Below are 19,905 nucleotides of genomic sequence, written 5' to 3'. Positions count from 1 at the left end.
GAGTGGCTGGAACCGTCTTAGGCATGGTGCATCTGTATCTATCCTGCCAGCGTAGCGTACGTTCTGCTAGCTGAACTGCAGCATCGCCTAGCCACGAGTGACGCTGCGTCTATGTGATGAAAATAACACTGCAGTTCCGGACCACACTTGTCACCTGTAGTTTCAATTCGTCCATTTTGTGGATGACGGATCTGGTGTTGATGGGGTCAGCAATCTGGAATTGCAATCTTGCGATCAGAGCCATTGAGCTATAGCTCTTCTTGTTATTATTTTCATTAGGAGTTTGTTTCATGTACAATTCAGCGAGGGCATTGTGCCGGTAGAAGCATATTAAAACGGTACACGTGAGCTATGATAACATGCTGCAAAAGTGCGCCCCATGCCTCTGTGTCAGGTCTCTACAAAGGTAGGCAGTGAATTCCTTTTCACAAAACCAGAAACTCTTGTGCCTACTTTATTTTTCCCTTTCGTTCATTTTAGGGGCTGTTATGGCTGTTGCTCATTATGGCATGCGTGTGTCAGTGTAATAGGTTGATTGCGGGAGGTTGGTTGATCGAAAAGTAGATCTTTGCTCAAAAAAGGTTGGGCACCCCTGCCTTATACCGACATCAATGAGGTTCTGGTGAGTAACAATGAAAGGAAAACAAGGAAAAGAAAACACCAAACTGGAGCGCTATGAGCCTCTGCGCCCATTACGCTGCACCCGTAAGCGTAGCCATCTTGACCAAGGGCAATTACATACGTATTTAAGTTGAATCATTGTTCAAATTATTTTTGGTTCCTACCTTTGGAGTTGTATTCAAATATCTCTGCCCCTCTCTGTCTGAGAAAACCATCTTCATCCAATTTGTACTGAACATCTCCCAGACGAGTGATTCTGTCTCTCAGGTCATAACGCAGAGGTGTCAACCGACCGCTGTTTCCCGGATTCAGCAAATGTAAATTTCCATTTAGGTCATAATTATACCTGCAAGTCCAGTTGTAAAGGCTATTAACAACAGCAATCTCCTATTAATGGCATTAAAATAAAAATAAAAACTCCTTATATGGTGACCTTACCTCCACATCATTTTTTCATTGAGTGAGACTGTCTGCAACTGTCCATCAACATCATATTCATAGCCATATTTGGTCGTGTTGGCAAATGGTCCTATCTTAATCTCGCGCTTGGTGACTCGGCCCATGGTGTCATACTGAATGGTGATCCAGTACATCAGGGACCTAAAGATCTCATACTGGATCTCCTTGATGCGGCCATGCTGGTCAAAGTGCTTGGTGTAGGTCATAACCGCTGTGGAGATGATCTAAATGTGTGTACACAACGAAAGACAATCAGTTGTTTCAATTCCTGACAGCTCTTACAAGAGGATTCCAATCTCACTCTGCAGACGCACGTCATATTCATGACCAGATAATCAAATTAAGCAAAGCCGTCTTACCTGGTTGATGTCATAATAGATGACTCCAAACTTTCCAAATTGCTCCACCTTTCCTGATATGTCATCAAATTGATAGAGATCGATTGGCAGCGGCGTCTCGTTGATTACAGCCTGCATGCTGGTGACTCTGAAACTGTTGTCGTAGGTGTAGTCAAAACGGGCGTTCACCATCCCGTCCTCGCTGAAACGGAATATCTGCCGGTCCACCAGTGGGCCAATTTGGCGATATCGTATGGAACAGATAAACCCTTCGGTCTGCAGGTTGACCGTCTTCAGCACACCCGCCGTCTCGTCATATGTGAAACTGACCCGAGTCGAATCATAAAGAATCTCTGCCAGCTTGTTCTGAGGAGAAAGATAAAACGGTGTCATATTGGTTTCTACCACTAGATACCGTTCACGTCCTATCGGCTTTGGTATAGTTGAGACAAGCTGTCAAACACTCCTGTTCATTCACCACTGCAGCATCTACAAAAGCCGTTCAGACACCCTGGGGACCACCTGATATTGCTTGTGCGCTTCCTGATTTCCCCGTGCACTATTGATCTCACTCTGCTGTCAAGAACCAAACAAAACAGAACCTTGACGCAAACATCCAGACTTGAGTCCTCTGTTTTCCGTAGCGTTGAGAATGAACATCGTCAGCAATCAAACAGCCATATGATAAACACGATATGAAAGACAACAACCCTGCTTTTTTCTTAAACACTATCGTAAATATGTAAGTACATTGATAATACCTTTGAAATATGAAATGAAATACCTGTCTGCGATATTTGTACAATATACGGCGTCCAGTTCCAAGATGGGCAACTCTAAGGAGCTGATAGAGGAGAGAGAAAGTCATACATTTTCAGACTTTACATATTTATGTACCTCAACAATGTCCATCACCTATAAGCAAACATATGCATTCTGTCAATATTTAACATTGTCACCAGATGTCTTCATTACATATTTCTTAAACAGTTGACTCATAATTTCATAGTAACAGTCAATTTGCACATCTCTGTACTGCCAGTATGGTTTTCACTGTTGTGCCATCAGTACTGTATTCATCGGTCTCACTCATCATTTGCACATTTGTACGTGATCATTTCCACCAAACGACTGCACACTTCATAGTGCTGAACGACTAACTGTCAATTTGTGTTGATGTACTACATGTACAGTACATTTTCTACATGTGCCTTTTTTCCGAAAGTGCTTGTGTGGCTCCAGAAAGACAAATTCTTTGTGTTTAAACATCTACTGGTAGCAGTCACTCGCACAGCCATCACCACCATAAAAACCCAAATTTAACATGCACAGATTTGGCACCGTAATTGAGTGTGTATAATTTGGAGGCCTTGGCCTAGCTCACGGAGTTAAAATACAAACGAAGCTTTTATTGTTTCATGGGGGCTCGGATGTTCTTTACACGTATTTTTTTTTTTTATTCTTCATAATAGTAAAATTATGATACGGACATAAACACATTGGCTGCTTAAAAGGGGCTGCAAAGTGTACTGGAATTATTGACCCTGGGGGTGTTTTGACCAAAGCATTTAACGTACGGTACATACAGTATATGAATACATTGTTTTATTTTCAGGCAAAGTTATTCTATCGTCAAAAGTTACTTTCAGGGAAAAATAAAGGGGAAATCTGTTGTACGGTATCTAATCTAAAACTAAATGGCGTCATGTTAAAAGTCATGCCCATCGTCAGTATTACTGGTGTACACACCTGTCCCTCTTCAGAGTAGTCCACAGTTACTGAGGCATTGCTCTCCGGTGGAATGTAGATATTTCTGTAGTAGCCGATGGATCTGATGGTCTGCATGGTGTGTCGAGCCACGCTCGGCATGGTAACAGCTGACAGGCGGTCCCCTGAGTCATAATCGAAAATGTACTGGTGCTGGCTATGCAGCAGTAAGACCATGGACTGTTGAGAGAGACAAAAAGACTATGTAACACATCAACGGTCCAGTAATTCCGGCTTTGGAGACGATTAAATTAACTTAAAATGACTTGAAAACTTAAAAACCCAATTCCAATGAAGTTGGGGTATTGTGTGAAATATAAATAAAAACAGAACACAATGATTTCCAAATCATGTTCAACTTATATTTTATCAAATACACATCAAAAACAAGATATTTAATGTATCCTCACAGGGGTTGCGGGCATGCTGGACCCTATCTCAGATGCCTTCGGGCAATAGGCTGGGTAGACCAGGAACTGGTTACCAGCCAATCACAGGGCACACATAGGCAAACAACCATATGTGCTCACATTCACACTGAGGGACGATTTAGAGCACAAGTGTCAAAGTCAAGACCCGGGGGCCAGATTTTATGTGGCCCGCGAAAACAAATCAAACATGGCTAAAATATGTACAAAAGTTTTTAAATTCTCATATGCAATAAATAAGAGATGTTGTCAGCATTTTCTTACTGCCAAACACCTCATTACAGTAACTTAAATAATAGTTGAAACGGTTATTCTTGACTTCTTTATATGATTTCTGTCTTAACAGCCCTCCAAGGGAAACGGTAACTAAAATGTGGCCTGCAGCGAAAATGGGTTTGACACCCTTGATTTCGAGCATTCAATCAATTGACTTTTTTCAAATGTGGCAGCAAACCGGAGTACCTGGAGAAAACCCAACCAAGCACGGGAGTACATGTCAATGTCACACAAGAAGGCTGGGGACGGATGCAAACTCACAACCTCTGCACTGTGTTCTCTCTCTCTCTTTCTACACACACACACACACACACACACACACACACACACACACACACACACACACACACACACACACACACACACACACACACACACACAGTAAAATCAACACTTTTAGATCAACATTTTTTTTAAATGACAAATTATTCAAACGTTTAATTTACAGACTTGTAACAGAAACGTGAAATTGACATTTGAAGCAAAGGTTACCCACTTCGTCTCTACACTGTTCCAATAATTGATGAGATGAGATGAGATCCTCTTCTGAAGAAGGATTTTTCGAATTTCACGATGTTGATCAGTGAGAAAGAGAAGGAGAGAGTGGAGTGCAACAACCCACAGAGCAGTAAGGGCCTGAAGACCAACATCCATCAGGAAATTCGAAGAATCCCTTTTGAGATGTGTGGCAATGTCGTCATGTGCGTGTTTCAGCTGTACTCCACAAAAGAGGAGCATGGTTTGAACAGTATCTGAACCCTTTTATCCTCACAAGGGTCGAGGGAATGCTGGAGTTTATCCCAGCTGACTTCAGGGAGTAGGCGGGGTACACCCAGAACTGGTTGCCGGCCAATCGCAGTGAATTAATAAACTGCGTAGAAAACGAGACACATTTGGTGGCATAGTAGATCTGTGTCCTCGTGGTCGAAAAAAGAAATTGCTGCATATTCTGTGCTCGTAAAAGTAGTGTTGACTGTAACATTTGGGGACATTACCAGGCAGCTAACATTAGCTATTTACCTCAGGAAAATGCATGTTTCTCTTTAATTAATATCCATCAACTTGCCAAGCATGCTCTACTTTGTTCATTTTACTGGATGTTTTTAATCTTGATTGATCTTGAAGAGACCATTTTCACTACCCACTTGCCATGCAACTCTCACCATGAGGAACAGAGTATAGTTCAAGCCGAGCACTGACAGTATTTTATGCAGCTTCTGTTTGCCTGCCCTAACCAACATCAAATTATATTATAACCCAACTGCCTTCTGACTGCAGGTACCTGCACCGTTTGCTGAAGAACTGCCAGTCAAAAACAACAACAACAAAATGCAAGCATTTAACTCTTAACTTTTGCATGTTTTTTCCACTCCTATTTGATGTCAAGGAAAACAAATATATATGTGTAAAATAGCTTAACCCTTTCAGGGACAGCGGTTCCCACAGTGGACAGCTTATCATGATGTCAGGTTACAGGGTGCATGAAATGAACAGAGGAGGAATCCGTGTTGGGGCAGATGTCCCAACTAACCTCTTCATTTGAAATGTGCGTCTGTTTAATAGGTAATATCAGGTGAAGTGTTTGGGAGTGAGACAAATCATTCCTGTAAGATGTTACAACATGACAATTAAACAGAAGAGATAATATTTGGCACAAAGTACAAGAACACCGGAGAATGCAAATGAGTAAATGGCTAATTATGCAGGGACTGCACACCAAACCTTTGACAAGAATATCGTGATTGTGTGTTGTCATACACAGATTGCAATCATCTAGCAAGTCGTTGTGCTGGTTTCAGACCTTTTGGGGGAATGTGACCCTTGATTTTATTTATTTTTTTAAATATCCGGTAACACCCATGTTCCGGCTGCAATGAAGTCACGTTCGGAGATTTCCGGAACGAAATACGGACAACATTTGGCTGCTCTGTATGTGCTTGTCAAGCACACTTATGAATACATAACTTGAATGTGATGTACTTGTGATTGAGCATATCCTCTGTTCATCCAGACAAGGTTTTTCAGTTATTAATAAAACGCGAGTGTTTTTACTATTAAAAATGCAGTTGTCTTATATACAACCAAAACAACACATTTAAATTAGAAATGGTCCCGCGTATAATAAAAGGCAATCCTGGCAGTCTCAATTCGGTTACGGGTTTATTGCTAGATAGTCTCTGACTGGTTGGCCACCCCTAAGAGGTAATTTTTTGACTGTACGACTGCAAAGAGCCACATCATGCACATGGGCACACATAAACATCACCACATCTCTTCCACACACACACACACACACACGCACACGCACGAACACACCCCCTTTCCTCCTCCCAACCCTCGCAGTCGACTTGGGACCAGTCCACTGGCTCCCGGTCGATCAAGATTGATGTATTGGGCACCCCTGCCTTAAAATCAGAGGTAATTCGCTGACTAGCTTAGTGTTTAGCGCCGTGGTTTGCGCATGAGCCGTGATTCAGTTGTCATCTGACTGGTTGCCCCGTATGTCAATCAAGTAACGGGATTGCTGATAGGCTGACATCGTAAATTCTGCTGTACATAGCGCCGTTGTTTGAATGTCAGCGCCACCACGTCATGTGAAAGACCGGGAGCCGCATTGAACATGCCAAAGAGCCATGGGTTGGCCACCACTGTGCTCGATGATAGACTCATAAGCACCAAAATACAATCTGCGTAATATGTTGGGACAGGCTCGCAAATGGGGCAAAGAAACCACCGAACTGCTTTGACATGTGGAACTCAAGCAAGAATGGCAAGCCTTTGATTTTTTTGAACAAATAAAAGATTCTCCAACCCAAGTGGTTTTATGGTACACCCCGAAGTCTATCAGACAATTGTTTGCTGTAAGGCAGCAAGTTGTGGATCATATCTGTAGAATATATCATGGTATTGAAACAAATAAAATGGCAGCAGCTGGCTTGAAGGTTGGCAAGCGACTTTTTTTAAATGCACTGTGTAACTTCCCCTATTTTTAGTATATCACATGCTATTGTGTCCTGTTTTTAAAAAAAATGATACATTCTTTCATTTATAATGCGGTTTAGTCTTGGGGAACATTTACTGACATGCCTCCTGTAAACACGACTGGTATTAAAGTGTCAATCTCATCTCAAGTCAAGCTTGAATACTTTCATTCTCTAAAAGTAAAAAATCATTCCTTCCCTTGGGTCTTGTTTTCAGCTGCCTCCCTAAAACCCCTCCCTAACAAATCCCCCCCTGTCATTCTATTATTTTGCCAGCCACAGATAAGACCCATCCATGTTTTGTGTCAGACTGATGGCATGCCACTCTATTTGATTTATCCTGCACACAGGGCGGCTGATTTAGTGTTTCCTCCTTATCAAACTCCTATTTCTTCAGGAAAGGTCTTAAACACAGGGAATCTCCTTTTTTGTACAGCTTACGTATCTGCTCCTCTTCAATCAATGTCTGTTTTTTGAACGTGCCAAAAGGCTGTGCTGTCTGTTTGAGTGCACTTTTGTCATGTAACCTCCAAGTTTGACTCCAACTTGGCAATCAACTTGAGTCGCCAACTCTCCACGGTGGAGTGATTTGTGTGCCACAATGATCCTTGGAGCTAAGCAGTCAGGGGGCTTTATGCCCCTGGTAGGGTCACCCAGGCCAAACAGGTCTTATTTGAGGGAGCAGCCAAAGCACATCTCAGAACCTGTTATGAAGAATAACACAATTGAAAGATGTTTTTGCGGGTCGCCGGGGTCTCCCTCTGTAGCCAGGTCTCAAGGTGGGTGGAGCTTGATGGTGAGTGCCTGGTGACTGGGCCCGCACCCATGTGGCGAAGAGGACAATGTGGGTCGCCCTTGCCTTGGGCTGACTATATGGGATTTGAATAAAAGGGTTTGGTCCAGTGCGAGCTGTGTAGACGCTGAAGGCAGGGACCTTGGCGGTCCGATCTCCACCTACATAGGCTAACTCTTGGGACATGTTCTAGCACCTCGCTAACAGGGCGAGAGTCTGCGCTGGTGTGCAAGGTCGAGAAGTTCAGACGAGACATAGTCTGGTTTGAGTTTCTAAATGAGCAGGAGGTTGCTCTCTGGGCCTGTATTGGACATTTCAATTTGGTTGGTGTAGTTTTTAAGATTTTGTCTTGTATTTCTTTTTTATTCACTTTATTTACAGCTCAGAACACAGGGCTACAAATTCATTTGACACAATGACAGATTTCTTCTTTGTACCTTCTTTCTTCTTCTCTCAAAATCAGTGCATCATGTGTTACCCACCAGACTATGACACTACAGTATGTTAAAATCTCACATTCATTGGTGTAAATTCCTCGGAAGAAAGCCATGCTTTACTGTGAATTTAGACAATGCATTGTTTCAGTCAAGTACTCTGACAAGCAAAAAGCTTTGAAAAATATCGAAGTGTGAACACATTTAAATGCATTTATATAAACGCTCCTAGCATGATGCAATGTGACCTTTTTCTATGTTTGGATTTATTTGAGCTTTTCCCTTCTTTTATATTCCTTTCCTCCATATTCATCTTTATCTTGAATGACTGTTCTATTTTTATATTTGACCTTTACATTTGATAAATGTTTAAATATGTAAAAAAAGACACCACAGTTGAATAAAACACACACTTGTGTTGCCAGAACACAGATTAAATGGTAGGTCTTACCAAATGTTACTTGAAGTACTGTTAGATATAATTTAATTCTTTCCACTTCAATGTATTCCTTAAGATGTTCGAAAATGAGCCACATATGTTGATTGGGATTTTTTCTGACCATGGGATATTTGTGTTTCATTCTTTTTTTCCATTTTATTTTATTTTTCCAACTATGGTCACAACTTTGGGTTGTGACTGAAAGAACAAGATAACGGCTAACAGTGGCAGAAATAAATTTTCTCCGCAGGCTGTCCGGCCTTTCCCCTTAGAGATACAGTATTGTGAGCAGCTCCGTTATCTGGGAGTGGGGAAAAGTTGTGTGGAAACCCTTCACCTGGTCCTTTTATCTTTAATGCTCGCTGTATTATAATGAGAGGAAGTACCAGAAGACAGCATATTCTTTCTTAAACTATGTAATGAATTTCAGAAAGATCAAGACATGGCCGTGGAACCTTTTCAGCAAGATGTGGAAGAATGTCTAATCTGTCCAAAATGGTTCCTATTCTTTATACTCCTTTGGTTGCCCAGCCACAAAGGGGCACAACTGCCTAGCCCGGGGGTCGGCAACATGCGGCTCCAGAGGCGCATGCGTCTCTTTAGCGACATCTAGTGGTTCCCTGGAGCTTTATAGAAAAATGTTTGAAAATGGAAAAAGATTTTGATAGTAGGCTTATATAGCTCAAATAGATATAGATACATGTTGCAGCTCCGAAAAAGGAGAGCTGTGGTGTTGTTTTTTTAAAACGTACACTTTATTTATGCTTTTAACAGTCTCGACAAACACAGACACGTCTGCGTCCGACTCCGTGCCTTCTCTCTTCTCGTTCGACTCGAGAGGCGTTCAAAGACAGCCTCAGAAAAACGGAAATTAATGATCACTTCACTGACACGAAGAAAAGCGAAAATAATGCACCAAAACAAAAAAAATCAAGCGAGGAAATTACTAAATAAATTCTATGGGGGCGTTTGCGAACACACAACAAAGGAATGAATAACATAAACAATTCTGAGACAGTCCAGTCTCCTACATACATACAGCATGTGTTTCCTTCATTGTAGGTTTTATAGAAGGCTTTTATTTTTTTGCGGCTCCAGACATATATATATATATATTTTTTGTCCTATATGGCTCTTTCAACATTTTGGGTTGCCGACCCCTGTCCTAGCCCATGTGAACTATGTGTGACTCTACGTCAAGGGCCCCTATCCTGCATGTTTTCAATGGTTCCCTTGTCCAACATCCCTGATTCAAATGATGAGGATTGCTATCAGGCCTCCACAGAGCTTGCTGATTGATGCCTCTCGGTTGGCCTGCCAACAAGATCCTTTGGAAGATTGGAGTGCCAGAGATTGGGAAAAAAAAGTTAAGTACAATTGAAATTCTCTGTGACCTGACCCAAGATGAGCTGAACACAATAGATGGATGGATGGATAGGAGGGTGGACTTGCAATTTTTCCAATCACTGCTTCACCAATCTTTGATTTTAAAATTACTGTGACTAAGTTGCCTATGACATTGAGACTGGTCACTGACAGTGCACGTTTATTTTGGGCAACCAAATGGTTTCCACATCTGCAGAATTTGGCAGGAAGGGCAACCCCTGCCTCTAGAGCACCAATGGAGAGGGGGGCAATGTGCATTTTTAGGTCTTAACAACATTTTAATAGAATATTGCTGTACTGTTTCTTTCATGGAGAACAGGTTGCTACAAACATTATCATGCAATGGTTTTGACATCATCTTCTACAACAGTGTAACTGTTGTGAACAGGAGGCTGCCACCAATAGACTGCCAGGCTGAGCAGTTTGAAGGCAAAACGGTATGTTGCCATGACTAATGCGCGTTTTATGTTGAGATGAATATATCGCATTTTCACGACCAAACGATACATTAGCATATACCGCATTAAAAGGCGCAGTGTCAGTTATGGTTGCTATTTTTGTACTGAATACAGACAAAGGATCCGCTGCATTATTTGACGCAGGCATGATAAAATGTATGCTAGTTAAAAAAAAACTGCACACTAGCAAATGTTTTTTAAAAGGCAATAGGAGCAAAACTGAGTTCACTGGCACTTTAAGTATTTTACAATGTACTCATATTATTTTTTTAATCCTCATCCACAAATCGGTATGAGCGGAAGGTGGCCAGCTTTTCCTTGTAGTCCGCCGGAGGTTGCTGCACCATGGTTGTCTTTGCCTGGATGGATAGTTTGCGCCATTCAATAAAACAAAATCACCAAGACGGATATCCTTGAAAATGTTTGAAATTTCATTTCTTCTGCAAGCGTTTTTGACTTCAAGTCGAATGGTGACTGTAGAGATGCTTCTCCTGGCTGTTTTTTGACCGTGAATCCTTGCCTTGTTTCCGCGGAAACTCAGCTTCGTCTTCTTGACTTGGCGACGTTCATTCTCCTGCTTCCTCCACTTGAGAATCATGGATTCGTTCATCTTAAATTCTCTCGCGGCTACTCGATTGCCATGTTCCTCCGCATAACTGATCGCTTGAAGTTTGAACTGTGCTTCGTAGGCGTGTCTCTTCATAGGTGCCATTTTCCCAAGTTGTTTTACCCAATGCACGTACTGGCATGAAATCCACGTACTGTTGGGCATCCCTTTAGTGTCCGCTTTCACACCCACCCTTCCCCTTTAACGTCCGCATCCTGTCCTCAGTTACATCCGCATTTCCTCGATACAATTAGCATGTCTGCATAACATCAGATAGTCAAGTGGAGCGCTCGTCGAAGTCACACAGCAACAATCACAGATTTTGGAACTCGGTGCATAGATTAGGTGCCCGGTCCATTTTGGATAACATTTAAGACTTTTAAGTGCGCCCTACAATCCTGAAAATATGGTATCATACACATTGTGAATTTGTATAGTTTGGTCACAGTTTTTCAACAAAAAAATGTGTAATTCAGCAGTGGTGGCCATGTGGACCATAAAGGAAGAAAACCCTGAGGAGCAGTTACACGGACTACATGAAGGATTTCGCCTGTCGCTGGTTCTTTAAGGTACGTAACCCCCATGGTAAATGAGGGTTCACTGTACACGTGTGTTTGCTGCTTTGTGGTTCCGGAGTGACAGTACTGCTTTTTATGAGGGTTAAAGAAACTTTTCTTGTGTAGTGTATTCCCTTTACTTGTCAAAACGGAACCAATAAAGAGCTTCTTATGACTCAACCATGAGACATAAGAGGTTTTTTAGTAGTGAGAAGCGACTTTCACAGTTTGTTTCCCTTGCTAACTTTGGGACATAACACTTTCCACAAGGGGACAGGCTTCAGCTTTCTGAGTTCCTGTGTCGCACATTGAGAGTGATAACCTTGCTTTGTGTGTGGAAGGAACAGAGAACAAACCTTTGAAGTTAGTATGCTTTTTGGTGTGTATATGTGTGCTATTTATCTTTTTTATCATGTCTCTGCAGACACCTCTGTCTCTGTTCTTCACTGAGAGAAAGATGCATGTGGCCTTCTCTCTTTCCCCTGGAGTTGGCAGAATTGCTGCGCATGGATATGGGTATGCATATGCAGTAGGGAAGGACGACAATGGGAAAAATAATCACGATTCTTAAAACGATTCCTCATTGATTTCAAAACTTTGTATGTATTCAACTCCTAAGACTGAACTGCTCAAAACTATCATCATCTCATGCCCATTTATCGTTGCACGTTGAACGCTTTATTTTTGAACACTGCATTCTTTTTGTCAAGTACAAAAGGACCTTGAAATTTAATTTGAAGCCTTGAATAAGCATTAGCCCAATATTTTTATCATTTATTTTATCTTGTGTTATTTTCACAAGTGCTATGTCATGTTTTGCTATGTCAACAAAAAAGTCCTTGGATCTTTGTATCCTTGAATTTTGAAGAAAGGAAAAATACTTGAATCCTTGAAGTTGAACTTAAAAATAACTTTACAGGACAATGACAAAATACATTTGTAAGAGAGAAAAATAAGAAAGTAAAAACAGCAATTGATAAAAACAATATTAAAATATTCTGGCTTTTCCTGTGCATTTCACCCTTTTAGAAGCAATGTGGTGACGCGCATGCATGGAGGACATGCTTAGAATGAGAATTGAAGAATGTTAAGATTGAACTCTGTTAATAGAACTTGTTTTTTGCATATTGGGAAGAATTTGTGCCTTCGAGTTGTACTATCTTAGCTGTGTGTATGTGTTTCCACAGCGCTTGTTTGTGAAAATGTGTTATTTGAAGGACTATCGCCCCCAAAGTGGATGCAAATTTGCTGTTAGCATTTGAATGGGATTCTTTATTGACTTTAGCATTTGCGATGTTTTAAAAACAGAGCATGTTTTGTATTTAAATATACAATGTGCGTAATTCTTTTTGTTGGGTTTTACAGTCAACTCCAACGAGGGTGTCATTAAACATCTTAAAGCACGCCAAGGGATGGCAGAATGGCACACGCTACACCAGCGGTGTCAAACTCTTTTTTTTTTTGTCGCAGGTCACTTTGGAGTCACGTCTTCCCCAGGAGGGCCTTTACGACAGTGAAACCGAATCAATGTTTAATAATCACATCATATTATGACTTGTACACAACAAATTAATGGATTACTAGTTTTGAAATCAGTCAACTTTTTGTTTGTTGCTTGTTCAATTATTGTTAAAATGAGGGTCAATAAGGTAACAACTTTATTGCAAAATCTCAATGTTATTTATTTCATGTGACAATTTGACATTTCGGGACAAATTTTAGCAAGGATCATGGAAATTGACACACATGATTTGCTTTTGCGAGTCACATAAAAACGACCTTGATACGCAAGCTTGAATTTGGAAAAGCTCCACGGCGTTATGCACATGAATCATTTTTCTTAGATTATAACGTTTTGAAGATCGAGAGAAGCCAAACTTGACATCACAGTTCAATTTTGACCAATTTAATATGCAGTCTGACTTAATTTGAATGGCATACGATACTGTCCAAACTATCAGTAAAATACAGCGGTAAAAGTGTGACAATTCTGTCCATAGTAAATGTATATAATTTGTCGTTCTCCCTTACCTTGTCCAAATAAGTGTAGCTCCATGTCTTTCCATCAGCAAATACTCTGGAAATGATTCTTCCTTGATTGTCATACTCCCACTTCTCAGTGGTTGGACCCCTTTGCAGGCCAGTTACCTGCCCAGTACTGGACGCACACAGAAAACCACATCAGTTAAATAAAATTAATATATTCAGTTAAAAAAGAAAGCGCACCTTATACTCTACTCAGATGGACATCCGGTAGTGCTAGACATTAAATCCGTGTTTTCCAACATTTATTGAGCCAGGGCACACATTTTGCATTACAACAATCTTACTGCATACCATAAAAAAATAAATAAATCACAAAAATATATTGAAATAATAAAAGCTCGGCCTGCCTAGTTCTACGAAGTTCTATGAAACACATATTTTTGTTTTTGTTTTTACTGTAAGAATGACAGCAGGTGGATACAACGTGCCACCTAGTGGAAGATTAACAGGGCCAATAAAAGTAGAGAGATGAACAAAGATAAAATATTTTTAGCAAATAATAATTGTCAAATACATGAAGTAAAATGACATCATTTACCACAACAAACCGGATAATCTCGCATAAATCACTTACGTGCTGCGGCACAGTGGGTGGAAATCACAGCACAAAGTTATCCCGACCATCAAATTACATTCAGTAAGTGTCTAATTTCATTACGTTCTGCAAAACTTTGCTCATTTCCACAGAGTGGTATGCTTTGGTTAAGTTTAATATGATGTGCATATTTCTTGTTTGTTCATTCATTCATCTTCCGAACCGCTTTATCCTCACTAGGGTCGCGGGGGGAGCTGGAGCCTATTCCAGCTGTTTTCGGGCAGTAGGCGGGGGACACCCCGAATTGGTTGCCAGCCAATCGCAGGGCACACAGAGACAAACAACCATGCATGCCCACACACGTTGTGGAGATTCCCAAATAGCGATTTCAGTTTCAGCCATTTCGTTACTTCTGCGTCCCGCATCCTAGACGCATAATTTTCCTGCAGGACGCACAGTTCCAAAAATTGTGCGTTTTTGGGACGCAAGGAAATTTCTCAGTCAAAACAAAACAAAACAAAAAAACCTACGGTACATCTTTTTTTCCAGCAACGATCGCAGTTTGATAATTGTTGTTTTGATCTCGCATTAAGTAATCTCGCGTGACGAGATTTCCGTTCTCGCGAGACGAGATTGGCGAGCTCGGCCTTCACCTCGCGGGAAGCAGACAATTGCCAAGTCGTGTCACGTTAAAACAAGTGTTGCGAAAGTTTATTGCGGAGATATCACAGAGGAAGCAGCTAAAGTTGGATAGTATTTTGCGATAATAAGTTGACTTTGAGAAAGCCTTGCATCATTGCAAGCAGAGTAAAGAGAGGAGAATTTAGGAACTCAAAGACTGAATCATGGGATGAAATAAGAGCCTATTTCTCAGCAAATCTCGCATGCCTGAATTATTTAAGTTTTTACAGCATTTGTTTATAAGAAACAAACCTATTATCAATGTATATTGTTGTTGTTTGTGTTATTATCATATGGAATTGAATAAGTAGACCATTTCAGAATTCGAAATTTGGGACTCTCGATATGCATAATGGGACTCATACTTTTCTGATCAGCGAGTCCCTGGGACTCGCTGCGGTTAAACTGTAAAATGAGCACTGAGTTTTAGCACACTCTCAGTCGGATACTAATTTCAGTTGTTTGGTTCACAATTGTCAGGTGTTGCAAGACGCACTGTTAACTGATTGTCATTGTTTGGTGAACAGAGCAATGTCACCTACAGCCCTATTTTTATTCCTCACCCAAGTACAGCACAAATCGCAGTCTGCGTGCATAGGTGTAGTTTTCTTTCTTTTAGTATTTTGCTCGACTTAGGTATAGTTGGCCGTAACAGGGTATGTGTGCCATTGTGCGTCGTGGCGTGATGGAACGTACCCTTTTCCAGGCCAATGGTGGCATCATGCCCGATTTGCATTAAAAATCAAAGCGGTCGGAGCGCATGTCATGACATGATGGAAACAGAAAAAAAAATGGCCACGCGTGTGATTGCCATTGGCACGAAAATGGGGATGTGTCCGTTTTGACGCCAAGCACAGTCTACTTTCTGTTACCAAATTTCAGGTGTGTCGGGGGTGTGGCAGCTCCGTGTGCCACAACACCCGGTGAGGCACGTCACAGTCCCAAAACATGCGAGACCAGATTTGCCCCTTCACCAAAAAGAAATTTTTAGGTGCCTGCCTTTGAAAATAGGGCTCCTTGGGTTACAGTGTAACATTAGATAGGATTGGGAAGAAATTAAAAGGTGCTATTTAAATAACAACGATTCAGCATTTAACACTACCGTTGGGATTTGGTGCATCTCTTCAAAGTTTAATAACTGGGGTCCCAATTGTACTCCATACAGAAGGCAGCAAATGATGAGTGATTTTGACCAAATTAGTGTGATAAATTCCACAGGACACAAATGATTACCTGGAGTATGTCAGGTTAACAGCGAGGAGCTTGCTGCTTGGAACCCACAGCGTCGGATGCCCTTGGGTGTCATAGATGATCTTCAAGAGGAACTTCCGGTGATCATCATAAATCTTCTCTGTTCGTAGAGTGCGGTCATAATCCACAGACAACAGGTTCCTTCCATTCACCTTAGAATGAAAATAACACAGAAGAAGAGAGATATGTTGACATCTTACAAGGAAAAAAACAGGCAGTTCCCCAGTGATGGTGTTCGGAATGTTGTCAGGGAATGTTGAAACGTACATGCGCACAATTGAAAAGAAACTGATTCATCTTGAACAAAAAGCGTGCCAACAGATTTCATGTTTAGGTGGCACAAATTCTAAAAGAAAATGCTTGTGAAATCGCATGGATCAATTCCCACTCTTTTGAAACGGTGGCCAAAAAAAAAAAAAAAAAAAAATCACTGATTTTCTTCAAAAATAAATATCCTGTTAAAAGTAAAACGTTAGTAAAACAAAAACAACCCCCACTTTAAGACTTATTTTGTTTACAAGTTAGCATTTTTTTTGCCTTGTCTATGAATCAGTGACAGTTTTTCCCCCCCGTCCTTTGTTGATGGCCCTGAAAGAAATTTAAACAACTCAGACTCTCTCTTTGCTCTGTCTCATTTAAATGTCATTTGTAAAAACAAACAACGACAAAAAATGTGCATTTGGGCCTCGTTTAAACCTTACATTAGGATCCTTAAAAGCAAAGGAGAGGTAACTGAATTAGATGATTTCCAGACCAGTTTTAATCGAGAGACTAGAAAAAAAAAGAATCCTATTCATAACCCTCTTTTTAGCCGTTCATTCATGTATACATTTAGTACCAGTTGAATGCAGTGAGCTAAGTCTGGAGAAACTAAGGAGGAAGATATTTGTAACTGTGGTCAGCAGCCAGCTGGATGAAAAACAAGCCTAAAGGGAATCCCGCCAAACGTCACGTTTGCATGCCCCACCATCCAAATATTACAGAGAAATAAATCATTATGCAGACTGGCCATTTATGGATGTCCAAAAGCACTTAAAAAAATAAATTATGGCCCTCAACCCAAATTTAAAAGAATAGGCAGTCGATATTTTCTGACTTATCCTGTTCTTGTACTTTTACAATGGTTTCCGAAAGCCCATTTTTAAAAATGTTGAGGTTCACTTGAAGATTGATGAGTGGTGTTTAGTGTGTGTTTCTGTGTGTGTGTATAAAAATGTGTGTGTGCATGTCAAGAACAATTGTTGCACTTTGAATGCTGTGACCCAATGGCCAAGTAAGTATGATTCAGGTTTGCAAACTAAAAACATAAACGACCTTCATGACAGCCACAGTAACAACAGATAAACAAATACACCAAGAATTGCAAAAGTTACAGTATTTAACTGCCCTGTGTATTCAGTGTAAAACCACGACAATTTATCAGCATATGATATAATGACAGTGGCTGTTTTTGTTATTTCACCCGACAAATTGCCAAAATATGCAATTGCCTGTAAATGGGCTTCCATCTCTGTTCGGATTACTACAGCACATTGAGACCGACTAAACTTTGTATTTGCATTTTGTGCAGAAATAAATCAGTCAGCCCAACATGTTTTTATGTTAGGTTTATGCTAATCCCACATAGAAGTCAATTTATCATCCAAGTACTTGCTCACTTAACCAGTCCTCGGATCAAACTCATCAACTTTAATGATTTATATTGGCATCATGTTGCTCTTTCAAGACAACTGGAATGTAAATATACGGATACAGCCACATTTTCATACATATTATTCACACAGCAGCTGACATTATCTCCTCCATTAATGCACAGCAAGTGGCAAAACCTATTTGTCTCAGGAAGTGTTTGTCCTGTTCCCATTGCAACTCATCCCATTACCAGTAGTGTATCATTCATTAAGGTTTATTAGGGCTTGCTGAGAGTGGCACTGCTGCGTGAATCAAACACTGCAGAGGCCACAATTTTCATATTAAACCACACCAGTAGATGTCATGCAATATTCAAACAGCGGGGACAAATAGGTAGTTATTCCTGACTCCATCTCCTTCTACCTTGTAAGTAGAATTGACATGATGCCATCATCGATCTGCATCTGACAACAATTTGCGAACCGTCAAGGGAATAAACATACAGTAGAGGATGATTCATTGTTTTGTGAGCGCTGTTGAATCACACCATAAGTTGGCAAGCGAAAATCAAATGCTCAGCTCAAATTTGTGTGACTGCACATTCGACATCCCAACAAACACGTGCTGCTGATACTAACAGTCTTAAATATTTAAGTAATTTAACTTAAGTGACTTTTTTTTTTTAAACCGTAGCTGACTGAATGAGCTGCTTAGTATGCATATGCACAGTAACAGGCTTGAATCTGGTACACAATTCAATGTTTCCAGTGTGCATGAGCACCTGTGCACCGCTTATGTGCACTCCTGATTTTATATAAGCTTGTTCCCTGTCCACCCAGTTCCAAAATTCCATCAACATCCGTGGACTGCCATGAGCCTATTCTTGTGTGTCTCCAGCAGGTGGCAGAGGAGGTCCTTCCCTCCAGCATACACGCCTGCTGCCAATTTGGTCATCAAGTTAGCCAAGGAAGGACTGCTAAGAACCCGTGTCTCTGTCGGATTATTGACCTTGTCGGTGCTCTCGCGCAAGTGTTGTTTTCGCGAACTCGCCATTGTCGTTTTTGCTCTCTAGTCTCACACCTTGTAAGTATTTGTCATTTTGTCTTTGATCTTGCTCATGTTTTTGTTTCGTGAAATTGGACTCAAGTCATTTCGCTTATAATCTCGGATTTACTACTTTCTTGCCTTTGCAAGGGCTTTTTTGTTAATGTTGTTTTTCCTGGTTCTTTGTGACCAGCAATTTCTGTTTATACTTGGTCGGTACGACATTCATCGAAGGAGAAGAATCTGTGCTTGATGGGTGTGCCTTCTTGGCAGCATGCGTGTACCAGCACTGATTTTGATTTTGGCAGGGAATGTCCGCGCTATTTGACTGTTGCCACTCAAAAGCCCCAAGGGAGCTTGTGTTTTTTGCGCCTGTGTTGTGCAACATTTTTCACAGCCCCATTTTGTTCAGCGGAGATGTCGGCGCTTGTTGGACAGTATTTGTTGGTGCGGAGAGGAGAATCAGCGCAGAGCACATATGCATATTTGGAACTGAGAGTCGCCGCTTGAAATTGAAGCGGATTTACATGGGACAGGAGAAGTGAATCAATCTCTTTTTTTTCATCAATGGACGCTGCAGCTTCTTGTTAACTTTGAAACTTAGCTTGTAGCCGGTGTGTTCACATTTTGAGCATGACGTCTCTGATCCACTGGTGGAAGGGAACTTTGATTATCTCCCCTTTCATCTAGAACTGCTTCAAACAACAAAGCGTATGTAGGAGTGGTGGTTACGATTGTATCACTGTTCGTGTCTTATGTGTTGTATTATATATTTTTTATGTTAGCTGTTCTGTAAAGTGCTGTGTTACAGCTGCAGCTGATGTGAAAGCACTATATAAATAAAGATGTATTGTATTGTAACAGTGTTACATTATTGGCGTATTTAAGCATCGGCCCTTGATTGTTATTACATAATTTTGTCCATCAATCTCACTCCTGATGCTACCATTACTTTCGGATCATCGGTCCTTATCAAGAGGTCTAATTTCTGCGTTGAGGTGAGGAATTTGCACTCGCTTTAGTTGAGGCTATCTGTCAATGGCCTTTTGCAATGGAATGTTACTTTTAGTAACGGCTAACCTTTTGCAAACACTTCAGTTGCAGCTCTCCAGGCGACTTACTTCCAACAATGCTGTGACATGGCGAGAAACGATCTTTGGGCTTCACATAGT

General features: G+C 40.9%; 1 protein-coding gene across 2 annotated transcripts in view; it reads right to left on the bottom strand.

The window, feature by feature from the left end:
- The window catches only part of LOC147200723 (teneurin-3-like), a 213,569-nt gene that overhangs the window by 12,127 nt on the left and 181,537 nt on the right, over positions 1-19,905 (bottom strand). For both annotated transcript variants that reach the window (XM_086118984.1, XM_086118985.1), the window contains 7 exons: positions 16,040-16,209; positions 13,576-13,702; positions 3,168-3,365; positions 2,203-2,262; positions 1,440-1,784; positions 1,060-1,304; positions 786-967 (listed from right to left, as the gene is read on the bottom strand). In XM_086118984.1, the coding sequence (XP_085975110.1) occupies positions 786-967; positions 1,060-1,304; positions 1,440-1,784; positions 2,203-2,262; positions 3,168-3,365; positions 13,576-13,702; positions 16,040-16,209 (1,327 nt within the window). The remainder of the gene's footprint in view (positions 1-785; positions 968-1,059; positions 1,305-1,439; positions 1,785-2,202; positions 2,263-3,167; positions 3,366-13,575; positions 13,703-16,039; positions 16,210-19,905) is intronic.

This window comes from Hippocampus guttulatus, chromosome 9, assembly GCF_054856545.1.
Source record: "Hippocampus guttulatus isolate MCC_2025c chromosome 9, RoL_Hgut_1.0, whole genome shotgun sequence".
Classification (NCBI taxonomy): domain Eukaryota; kingdom Metazoa; phylum Chordata; class Actinopteri; order Syngnathiformes; family Syngnathidae; genus Hippocampus; species Hippocampus guttulatus.
The sequence above is the reverse complement of the archived record's forward strand: the minus strand, read 5'-3'. Positions and strand labels throughout refer to the sequence as shown.